The 12,378-nt window shown below is 41.9% G+C and overlaps 2 protein-coding genes across 2 annotated transcripts in view; both read right to left on the bottom strand.

Moving 5' to 3' along the window:
- LOC146500019 (uncharacterized) overlaps positions 1-12,378 on the bottom strand; it is a 260,198-nt gene that overhangs the window by 135,244 nt on the left and 112,576 nt on the right. The gene's annotated exons all lie outside the window — the stretch shown is intronic.
- fzd5 (frizzled class receptor 5) lies at positions 6,270-11,303 on the bottom strand. The gene has a single exon (XM_085135977.1). It carries the CDS (start codon positions 9,764-9,766, stop codon positions 8,042-8,044), a length of 1,725 nt encoding a protein of 574 aa, XP_084992103.1. The 5' UTR covers positions 9,767-11,303; the 3' UTR covers positions 6,270-8,041.

Here is a 12,378-nt window from a genome sequence, read left to right as displayed (position 1 = left end):
CTACGGTGTCGTAGCTGCACCACAGAGCAACACTGCAAAGTTCACTAAACATAGATGTTTACATTTTTCATTTATTTCTTAAACATTTGCACACTATTTTATATTATTTTTTAAAGTCATTATTAAATACACTGTTATTATTAACCCTTTAAAGCCGGTCAGAACGGCACCCTCCGTTTTGCATAACTATTTTTAAATCCATGTAGAACCGGAACCATAAGCTAGCGCAATAATTTTTTTTGCATATGAAACCAGAGGAGTTGTACTTATATCTTATGCCATCAGCTTGTCCTCGGTCACAGTTTCCTTCCACATAAAGCTTTGCAAAAATTGCATGAAAGGGCTTGCAGGAACAAAAACATAATATTCCAGAAACACGCTTTGCCGATCCGATCAGCTGTTCGTAACACTTCCCACGTAACTATCGCATGTCCGCAATTTCCTGCCCGAAACCGGAAGTGACGTCATTTTCGCGGAAAATGTAGTTTTTTACTTGTAGGCTGTCTAGGCTACAAGTAAGTCTAGGCTTTAAAAGCCTAGACTGGTGTTTTTATAAGTGATGTTTGACTCTATGCTTTTCTGAATAGTTTCTATGATGCTTAGAACTCAAATTTCACTGCTTAAAATAGTTTATTTTGATGCACATGCTGTTTTCTTTGCAAATTTGCATCACAGGATTGTTTTTCGTTTTTCCTGCAGTATATAAAAATTGCCGTATCTCCAAAATAAAACTATGAAGACACTCAAAATAAATTTCCTGTTGTTGTAAACTATTTGCAATTTTTTGTATTTAAAGTTTTGAGGGATAAGCTTCTTAAATTTCTCAAAGTAGAAATATATATAAAAAAATAAAAACGATTTTCAATTTTTTTGTAGTTTATTGCACCTTTTTGCAATTAATGTAGTTACTATGGACTTAATGCATACATATTATTAAAATATGGGCAGTGTTGGGGAGTAACGGAATACATGTACCGCCGTTACGTATTTAAAATACAAAATATGAGTAACTGTATTCCGTTACAGTTACCGTTTAAAAAGGTGGTATTTAGAATACAGTTACTTTGTTGAAATAAATGGATTACACGGCGGTACTTCCCTGTTTCATATTGTGGCGGGTCAGGCCTGTTTGGGTTTTGTTTGACAGCTACGTTCTGTTGTTCCAGGCGGCAGCGTTACAGTTGCCATGGTTACAGGGTGACGCTCTCTCTCTGCGTGTTTCCTGGGTGAGAGAGCGCCTGTTGTTGTTGTGCTAAGCTAATAGGCAAAATGCTACAGGTATAGCTCTAAAGAATGTAGCATCATGGGCAGTGTAGTCCGTGCTGCAGGGAGAATGGACTGTCATACACGTTATGTGTCTGTGAGCGAGGGAGGGAGAAACAGGAAAAGTACGAGCTGTCATCGAGCAGAAACGGGAGCTGGAAGCATGTAAATATAATAATAACCACTGCAGCCAAGAAGAGAGCCTGACGAGCCCAGTTGTAAGTAAGCTATTAAGACTCGACTGTACACCGTGTTCGTGTTTTCCTCCAAAAACAATAAGTTCTGTTGGAGCAGCCTTTCAACGCCTCTCTCTGTCTCTCGCTAGCAAAGTTGACCCAGACAACAAAGTAAAGCTAGTTTTCAGCTACGAACCCGACACAGAACCCACCGTATTAGCCAGAGGTCCCTTTACTACGGTTCGGAGCCGCGGACCTTCAGTAACAGTAATAAATCACAGCAATAGTACATTCATGTAGTTGTAAACAGCATGATAATATATTAAGTAATCCAAAGTATTCAGAATACGTTACTCTCATTGAGTAACGTAACGGAATACGTTACAGAATACATTTTGGGGCATGTATTCTGTAATCTGTAATGGAATACATTTTAAAAGTAACCTTCCCAACACTGAATATGGGCTATAACAGTTGTATTGATGTATAGCAACTTGAAATGCTCCCAAAAATGGCACTACAACATGTAAAAAAATAATATAAGCTCTGGCAGACTTGGTTCTATGGTAGGTCTTAAAGGGTTAAATAAATATTTAAGCAGCCCTATGCTAAAGTACCTTGTATTCTGATTCATCACAGCAGCAGTTCGGTTGGATGATGTCAGCAACTGCAGCAAGTGTCTTGCTGACTGAATAATTTCATCTTGCATAATCTGAAACAAACACATAAAGACAGAAACAATTTATAAATTAACGTTCGATAAAATCTAAGAATTAATCATTTATTAGATACCAATATGAATATGTCTACCATAAAACTTGTGTGGAGCGAAGTTACATTCAATCAAGATGGTCTGGCATGCTACAACTTTATAGTTGTTAAATTCTGGGTACAAGTATACATCTTGTACATGTTTATTATTATTATCATCCTACCCAATTATGTTTCTTTTAATCAGAGTATGCTGTTTTAATGACTTTACAATATCATTTACATTGTGTTCCTTACATTTATCCCTAATTGTATGTTATATTAATCCTATATTTCCGTTTTAATATTTCTAATGTTTGCGTTGTTTTCTTCACTGTCTGGTCTGCCTCTGTCTCGCCTGTATGGATGCATTTACACCCAACAAAGGATGTTTTAATTCACCACTATTCCAGTGAAACACGAGTGTCCCATCTTCCTGCTACCGGTCTCGAGTTTTTGTTCACCAAAGCACACACCAACTTCATACTGACGGACAGATCACTGCCCTTTTGCCGCCTTGTCTGACCGTGTTTTGTGGCTTTGGTTCACTTCACCTCACTCTTCCCCTTTCTTGTCATTAAATCAGGCCGTTCTGCAACCATGACAGCCATTCACTCTATGGCTTTATTCATGGTGTATTTTACCCCTTCACCAAAGGCCGTTCTCGTTTTCAACATTATATTTGTTCGTCTATCTATCAATATCTGCGGAGTCTTTTTTTTTTTTAACGAGTATCCTATTTTCTAAAGCACAGCATGTAAAGGGTAGCTCGGTTAGCAAGATGCTAGCATGTAGCGCTTAGTGAGACACGCCTCAGACGAGTTGAGCAAAGACCCCGTCTGTGTACTTTATACGTGAGCAACGGATTTAAATAAAAATTAACGTTTCAAAAGACAAACTTGAAGATAAAAAACAATATACTTACCGGAGAACCGCCAGGGCTCCTAAATTCAAAACTGCCTCTGCAGACAGGCAGGGGAGGCGTGGAAATTGTCTTTGAGTTGGTCAAACGTTTTCCTTAGTTCGAGTAGATGATAAAATGAAAGAAAAATGAATGGGATTTTAAGTAGGACTAGGCGTTCTGTAATGATCTCTATTTAGGAGAAAAACTTAATCACTCACCTTTAAACAGCTCTCTTTTAGGAGATACACTGCTGGCTAACGGTGTCATGTGATCAAGCAGCGTAATTTAATTGGCTGAGAGGCGCTCGACTCGATCTAGTGCTGATTGCTCTGGCTTGGGTCATTCAAGTTCATCACTTTTGCAGGTGAATATTTGATGGTGAATTTTTGCAGGTGAATTTTTTTGCAGGGAAATTTGGAGGATAAAAATTCAGTGTTATAAATTCAATGTCTAAAAATAGTTGAATTCTGATGATACTATATTTCTTCCATATCTCTCCCTCCTGCTCTGTTCCTGCACTACTGCAAGTCTAACTACCCCCCTCTTCCCAGTGCAAAGGCATGTGGAGTAAAGCGGAAAAAAGTGCGAGAGAGAGGGTGAGAGAAAGAAGAAAAAAAAAAACTGCTCGCGATAAGTAAGCAGCTCGCGTCGTTCACGTCAAAGATCCAGCTATAAGAGCCATTTCGTTCGCGACCGACACATCACTACTCACTTGACACTAAAGTAGTACTACCAGGTTGGACCCTTTTGTCTTTAGAACTGTCTGAATTCTACATAGCAAAGATTCAACAAGGTGCTGGAAACATTCTTCAGAAATTTTGGTCCATGTTGACATGACAGCATCACAGGGTTGCTGCAGATCTGTCAGCTGAACATCCATGATGTGAATCTCCTGTACCACCGCATCCCAAAGGTGCTCTGTTGGACTGACATCCAGTGACTGTGGAGGCCATTTGATTACCGTGGTGTGATGTTCAACAAACCAGTTCTGAGATTTGATTTTTGTGATGTGGTGTGGGATAAGATGGATTTGCTCATCAGCAATACTCAGGCTGCAGCATTTAAACAATGCTCAGTTGGCAGTAAAGGACCCAAAGTGTGCCAAGAAAATAAATTTCTCACACTATTACACCACCAGCAGCCTGAACCTCTTATACAAGGCAGGACTGATCCATGCTTTCATGTTTATGTTCTGACCCTACTATCCTAATTTTGCAATTGTCCAATTTTGGTAATCCATATAAATCATAACCTCAGTTTCCTGTTCTTAGCTGACAGCAGTGATACCTGGTGTGGTCTTCTGCCACTGTAGCCCATCTCCTACAAGGTTGAAAGCTGCTCTTCTTCACACCTTGGTTGTAATGAGCAGTTATGGAAGTTACTGTTGCTTTAAACCAGGGGTCCCCAATCTCAGTCCACGAGGGCCGGTGTCCCTGCAGGTTTTAGATGTGTCCTTGATCCATCACAGCTGATTTAAATGGATAAATTACCTTCTCAACGGCTGTATCCCAATTCAGGGTCTGCCATTTTAAGGCCGATTACGTCACAGTGGCGCGCCGAAGGCCGTCCCAATTCAAAGGCTGCTCGAAATGCGGCCCTCAAATGCGTCCTTCATTTCCCTGAATTTTAAGGCTGTGGCAGTGTCGACGTCGTGGCCCAACATATCCCACAATTCATAGCGCGGCAGTCGGTGTGGATAATTTTGCTGCAGACGGCAGAAGCGGAGTGCCCAAAGAGTAAACTTTAAGTAAGTACTGAATATTATGTCATTTATTTATGTGCAAATGTTTAATAACGAAGAACATTAAAACATTACTCTTGGCCACATGTCGGCAAAGTTATGTGACATCAGTGACGTTTGTACTAACTTGGTTTTAAAGCCTTTACTTTAAAATATACACCATTCAATAGCTGAGCTTAATCAGAGAATGATCAAAGCTCATGTAGAAACAAACAAACAAATGAACAAAAGATTTTCTCCTTCATTTCTGTCAAACAAAGCTGTATGAAACGTTTCCAGCTGTTAGTATCATGGTTGCTAGGCAACCTGGGCAGCGCGTCGGAGGCTAGACCGTCCCATTTCACAAGCCTCGCACTTCCGGCCTTAGCGGTCTTTGAGTACGCGGCCCTTGTGGACTGTTAAGGCTGCGTACTTTAAGGCTGCAGGATTCTGAATTGGGATACAGCCAACATGTCTTGAAGTTCTCCAGAGGCCTGGTAATGAGCTAATCATGTGATTCAGGTGTGTTGACCCAGGGTGAGATCTAAAACCTGCAGGGACACCGGCCCCCGTGGACTGAGATTGGGGACCCCTGCTTTAAACTGTCAGGATGTCCCTCTCTGACTTCAGAACCAAATCATTCAAAGTAATTTAGAAACGTTCTCCCCCGTTCTAATGCTCAGTTTGAACTTCAGTAGGTGGTCTTGACCATGTCTACATGCCTAAATGCTTTCATTGTGTGTAAGAGGATTGTGTGCATATTGAAAGTGAACAGATAAAATTTATACAATAGCAATAGTACAGTATCTTCCTTTTAATCAGCTGATGGCTTCCTGGATTATTTAAAGACAGACATTCCCGTCAACTGTATCGTCTCTAAAGTTATTTTCACCCCCCAAAAAGTACCTGATTATACGTTGAATACTGTTGTAACACTGTATCTAAGCCACATCAAACCACACATGGTTTACTTCCAACACATTGGACTTTATTATTTTTCTGTTAAATTCTAATGTCCCTCGGGTCAAGTGCTGCATTTTCAGCTTGCTATCAGTAACAATTACTCACATACACCTGATATTTACATATATATGTCTGGCTGAAGGAATGAATGAAGAATGAATAGGTGTCTTGTTGTGACGTTTAACGATGTAGGGTGGTGCTACAATGTTACAACACATTCCAAGAGATCAGCAATCTATTCAAGGAAACCCTCTTGCAAGAAGTAGGTGAGACTTCGTAGAATAGTTGTGTATTTCCACAAATTTGTCATAAACAGGGCAGCAAATGGTTACACATCCACTATACTGCCATTATTAGTGAATGCAAGAACTTCCAAATCAGGTTACTGAACAACTAATTTCTTCCTAGTTGAACTTTGCGCTCTCGTGCGCACTCTTCAGCAGTCGGTTAATGTTTTAGGGCTTCATACACAGTCAAAAAGCAGTGCACAACGTTCAAGATCCAACACTTTTAATTCCACAACATGAATCAAAATCTACAGTATTTTATCAACGTCCTTTGAGGAGGTCTGTCAATGTAAAAACTGAAAAACCCCCAACATGTACTCTTTAATCTACACATCAGTTTTAGGAGCATTTCTTTTTTTTTTGGCATTCATCATCACTCATACAATCATTTCCTTCACACACATCAGACTAATAAATTAGAGCTATCTAGCATGTGGGACACACGGTAACCTAAACAACACAAATGACCATCAACAATGAGTGGAAATATTACAGAACGTCACAAGTCCAGTCAGTTCTGCATTAGCGCTGTAGCACTCCGCACTGAGACGGATTTCATGTTGTACTCGTCCACCGTCATTCATTTTGTTGTCTTTAGCACTCTCTGTCTCTCTCTCCCATCCCCACCCTCCACACACGCACACTTTTCTGGGTAAACTGTACACCGTGCAGTGAGTGTGACTCCTGAAAGTCAGTTTTTGTCAAGTTGTCAAACAGATAACTTACATTAGACCACAGATCCATGCAAACAACATAGGAGGGTTTGGTTCTTACTTACATGAGAAAAACTCAAAATACAGATACATTCTAAGTTCCTCAGTTAATTAACTATTAAGCAAAAGAGCTTTTAAATTGTGACATTGTTCAAAAATAAGATTTTTCAAAGTGCTTGTTTTCTTCATCCAGCAGTCCAAATCCCAAACAGAACAAGATAAATAACCTGGGAAAATTTAAATTGTTACTTTTTACTTCTATAGATTTAAACTATGGATTAAACTATGTCTTGGTTATTTGTTAAACGTGGCTAGTTCAGTTTTCCAGAGTCTAAGGTGACCTTTACTGTACAGAGTCTAACCCTAACATCTGTTTGTTCTGGCAAAATACTGCTATAAAAATCACTTTGTGGTTCTCAAAGTGAGGTCCAAGGACCTCTAGAGGTCACTGAGCTGAGGTCAGGGCACCACAGAATAATCATTAATTGGTCATTTATGCTATTAATGTTTTTCAACAGCTAAGAACAAAATGCAGATGGGTCTGTGGTCTAATGTTCATCTGTGGGGGGTGAGGTGGGGGGTGAGCAGGTCCCCTTTGAACCAGCAGATGGGGCTGAAGTTTCATCCTGTATCTTTAACATAAACATTGTGCATTAGTTCACAATACATGAACAAAACTAGATCCCCCCCCCCCCCCCCCCCCCCCCCCCCCACAGAAACTTTAGTGATTTAACGAGACAGTTAAAATGAGAAAAAGACTTTCAAAGAATTTCATCTGTAGTTTGGGGAAAAGCAACATAATAAGGACCTTTTCCCACCTTCAGTTTGTAACCATACAAAACAATTCACTCAGACACTGACATACTACAGCACATTTATACACGAGTTTATACAGCTCAAATCGGATTTGTTTTTCTGGCGTCTTACACTTACGATTGTGGCAGTGGCATCAGCTGGTTAGAAACTAAATATATGGCACGTTATCTTTTTTTTTTTTTAAACACCAAATATTTGTACAATATATACATAAATAAATATGTTTTTTTCTCTCTGTCAGTGCTCAGGATGAGGAGAAGCATGTGGGACTCCATTATGGATCCATTTAACTCAAAGGTTAGTTCCTCAGTGACAGTCAAGTTCAGTCAAAGGTTTGAGCTCCACGTCCAAGGGAAGCAGTTCTAGCTCACAGTTCTGATATATGTCCACAATCCCAGTCTGTGTTTGGATACTGGGAGATGTGGCTGTACACGAGTCCTTTAAAAAGCTCATATATGAGGCGGAACAGCTTTATGGTAGATCCCTGATGTCAGCCCAGTTCCAGTATGTCCAGTTAAAGCAGTACTGGCCTCACTGTACATGGAGGGTGGAGCGGTGGCTTTCTGTGGCCAACAGGGACAGCATCGAGCCACAAACCTCCTCCAGGACTCTAAAGTTTTTCCTGACCAAATCCAGACTCCTGAGGTGATGCCCACCACTAAGCACATGAAATATTTGAGCATGAAGACGGCATAGTCCGGGCCTAGACCCAAGCGCTGGCGTTCGGACGGGCAGAGGCAGGCCAAAGCTCGCTCCCAGCCGGGCCGGTAGTGCTGCTCATACACCAGGCAGGCCACCACAATAGTGGCGGGGACAGTGTACAGCACCGTAAAGAGCCCGATGCGAATCATCAGCCGCTCCAGTTTGTCCGTCTTGGTGCCACCTTGCTTGATGATGCTCCTGATGCGGAACAGAGAAACGAAGCCGGCGAGTAAGAAAAGCGATCCGGTGAAGAGGTAAACCACAAGAGGTGCGAGCACAAATCCCCTCAGGTTCTCCAGACTCTGGTTCCCCACATAGCAGATTCCAGCCACAGGGTCCCCGTCCACAGAGCTGAGAGCCAGCACCACGATGGTCTTGACGCTGGGGATGAGCCAAGCGGCGAGGTGGAAATACTGTGAGTATCCCGCGATGGCCTCGCTGCCCCACTTCATCCCTGCGGCCAGAAACCAGGTGAAGGACAGCACCACCCACCAGATGGAGCTGGCCATGCCGAAGAAGTACACCAGCAAGAAGACGAGGGTGCAGAGAGCGGGGCCGTTGGTGTCGTAGAGGATGTGCAGGTGGTCGCCACTGGCGCCACACGCCACTCGCTCGTGACCTGCCACCAGCCGGATGATGTAACCCAAGGAGACAAAGAGGTAGCAGGCAGCCAGGAAGATGATGGGCCTCTCCGGGTACTTGAAGCGTTCCATGTCAATGAGAAAGGTGGCAACGGTTGTCAAGGTGGAGATGAAGCACAGCACCGACCACAGTCCCACCCAGAAGCTAGTAAAGGCGTGCTCATCTGGCGAGAAGAAAGGCAGGTGGCAGGGCTGGGCGCAGTTGAGCTGCGGGCCAGTCTGGACCCGGCCATACAGGCTGTGAGACTCCCTCATGATGGGGATCAGCGGCTCTCTGCAGCGGCACTCCCTGTCGCACTGCGGAGGGCTCGGCGGTCTAGTCCTGCCCTTAGGGGTGGGCTTGGGGAACGGGGGAGCCAGGGTGGTGGTCTCGCTGCTGTTCTGGTCCATGCACAGGGTCTCGTCCCCTAGCTGTGGCAGCTGCTCACAGCTCATCCTCTCGGGCCACTCAAAGCCATACTGACTCATGAGAGGCGAGCAGCCCCGTTTGGCTCGTTCACACACCGAGCGGCAGGGTGGGAGCGGCTTGCGGTAGTCTGGCAGGCAGATTGGCGTGTACATGCTGCACAGGAAGAAGAGTAAGTCCGGAGAGCAGCGGATCCGGACCAGGGGCCAGAACTGGTGGACCTCCAGGCCCACCTCTTCCTGGGTGTCGTGGTTAAACTGATTGGGCATGTGGGTCAGGTTGTAACCAATGCCCCGACACATGGGCACAGTTATGGGCTCACACACCAGATCCTTAGAAGCACCTAATGTGAAGCCAGGGGAGTGGAGGAGCAGCAGCAGCAGCATTATGAGGGGCCACGGCATGTGTCTCACTGTAGATGCCATAAATAAATATTAAAATTCACAACAATTCATTTGGAGTCATTTAAGGAAGAAATCTAATACAAGAGTCCTTTTACTGCATGGTCATCTCAGAAACCTGACTGAGAACTTTCTTCTTCTGGTGGATAAATCAGGACATAAACAGCCTCTTAATGGTTAAAGCATAAGCTGAAGTGTTGACGGTAAATCCAGTTGATCCTGCGAGCAGCTGTCAATCATTCACCAGAGCTCCTGCAATCATTACGGAGAAAGTTCATCTCCGGCTGTCACGTTCCACTAAATTTAACGACCCTCTAACATTTTGTTGTTGTTGTCGTTTTTTTGTTTTTACACCGTTTCCTTCCGATAATTCACAGACGCCAGAAAAAGTGGCATCATGAGGTAGAAAATGTCCGTGACAACGTGAACAAACACAGCGCAAAGAGCGGTTCTCCGGTGTACGACAAACGTGTGGCTGTCTCCAGCGTCCAGCGCACGAAGCTCGGTGCGTAAAATCCACTTGTCGTGTCCTCTCGGGCTGGTTTATTCCGTCAGCAGCATTATTTTCAAACTTTTAAAAGTGTCCCCTCTGCCGCACCTGTTGCACTTCTCTAGGAGGGAAAACGAAATAAAACACGAGAATAATCCGCAAGTGTTCTTCAGGGTAAAAACTTATTAGTGCAGCAGCGCGTGTCAGCCTCGCGCACTGAGCCCGAGGACGGAATAAAGTCCGTTTGAAACTGCAGCACCTCCTCACCGCGCCGACGGTCTGCTGCATTCAAAGCTGTCGGAAATGTCACAATTCCTCCGTGAACACACCTTTCGAGTTTCTTCTTACTTGAAATGAAACAAAATCGGGTATTTCTGCCAAGCAAAGTCAGTACGGTGTCCGATTTTTATTACAGAGATGTGTTTTCAATTTTTATACATTTTTCTGTGTATAAAGTACTCAATTTAATAAAAACAAATACAAAATGAAAGAAGAAAAATAAGATTAGGTGAAGTAGCTGCTACACACTGATTCTCGATACTGAATGGACTATTTTTAAGGGTTTTTTGTCGCCTGTCTATTATTATGCAGTTAAAAAACGTTCTTCTTGGCCAGGTTTTTATAATGAGGCAAAAACCTGTATTTCAGTGCTTTGTTTGGTCTCTAGTAAAACCCTAAAAGCACTCAGCTTTTCTTTTACAAATGAAAACTTTCTTTAAATAAAGAAAACGCACACGTTGACTTTATTTACGTATTTATTTATTAGTAAAATGTGAACTCCTTTGTGTTTCCTTTTGTAGCGCAGCTCAACAAAGCCCCTGTGCGGTTAGAGCGCATGTTTGGGATTGTCCCCAGTATCGAGCAGCACGTGAACGCATCAGTGAGTCATATTTATGACTTCCTGCATTAGGGGCTGGAGTTTACCGGGAGAGCTTGAAGGTATCAGATGATGGATAAGGTCTCTCCACCCACTCACACCTACACCACAGGACCACACACACACGCACTAAACGGACTTCTCCATTCATTTTCAGTGAAGCAGACACGTGCATTATAATCCACGAGGTTCATGCTTTATTATTATTATTATTGTTGTTAATAATAATAATAATAATAATAATAATATTGTTATTATTATTATTGTTATTATTGTTAATAATAACAATAATAATAATATTATTATTATTGTTATTATTATCATTATTATTGAATGCTCCTCCGTTTTGTTGACTTTGTTGTCATTCATTGCTTGTTTTTTCCTGACAACACTGTAATTCTTGATATCTTTTTAATAAATATAAGTAAACTTTATATTTATTGTTGCTGTCAGTCACTTCTGTTTAGTCATTCTGTTTCCATTTATCAGAACTCACAGTTACACATATAATGTATTTAATATCATATGGCAATAAGAAAAACAAAACAGACACCGGGTTATATTAAATAAATGATGAAATTCTCATTAATAGTTTGGCTTTTTGATGGTTTAGCATCCATTAAACTGTTTACACATTTAACTGTTATTGTTTGGAGTTGAGCATGCCATTTTTTCATTTTCATTTTTTGTCTTGTCCTTTGTTACATATAATTATTTTTTGTTGTTCAGGTGTAATAACAGGTGTTTTGTTTACGGCCTGTTGTTCACTCATTGCTTGGACTACTTATGCTGAACATGCCATTAACTGTAAATGATGCACCGAAACAAGAACAACAAGAATTTACTGATCATTATTATTATTCATTTATTTTACCATGTTACAATGGACCCATATTTACCTTCCTCCCTGCCGCCATACCAAGGTGAAATTTACCCTAAAAGGACTTTTCAGTCTGCACAGCTTACAATACCCGGCAACAGTGTTTAGTGTAGCAGTGTGTTTCAGTATTTCTTCATTTCTTTCCATTAATCAAAGAACAAAAATCAGTATATGAGACAGTTTTCAAGGTGTATCTAGGGATGGATGCTTTAATTGCCTCCATACAAAGCTAATGAAGGTTAGGAGAGTGGAGGTGTCCTCTGCTGTGTGAGTTAAACAAAGTCTGCTTTATTTGGAGTTAATGAAATTAGAAGCCTTTTCTTGTCAAATAGACTAAATTGAATCACTGACCTGTTTAAACTCCAACGCCGACTGATGTTCAGGTCTCC

Source organism: Neolamprologus multifasciatus, chromosome 16, assembly GCF_963576455.1.
Source record: "Neolamprologus multifasciatus chromosome 16, fNeoMul1.2, whole genome shotgun sequence".
NCBI classification, from domain to species: Eukaryota; Metazoa; Chordata; class Actinopteri; order Cichliformes; family Cichlidae; genus Neolamprologus; species Neolamprologus multifasciatus.
Note: the sequence above shows the minus strand (reverse complement) of the source record. Positions and strands in the feature narration are given on the sequence as shown.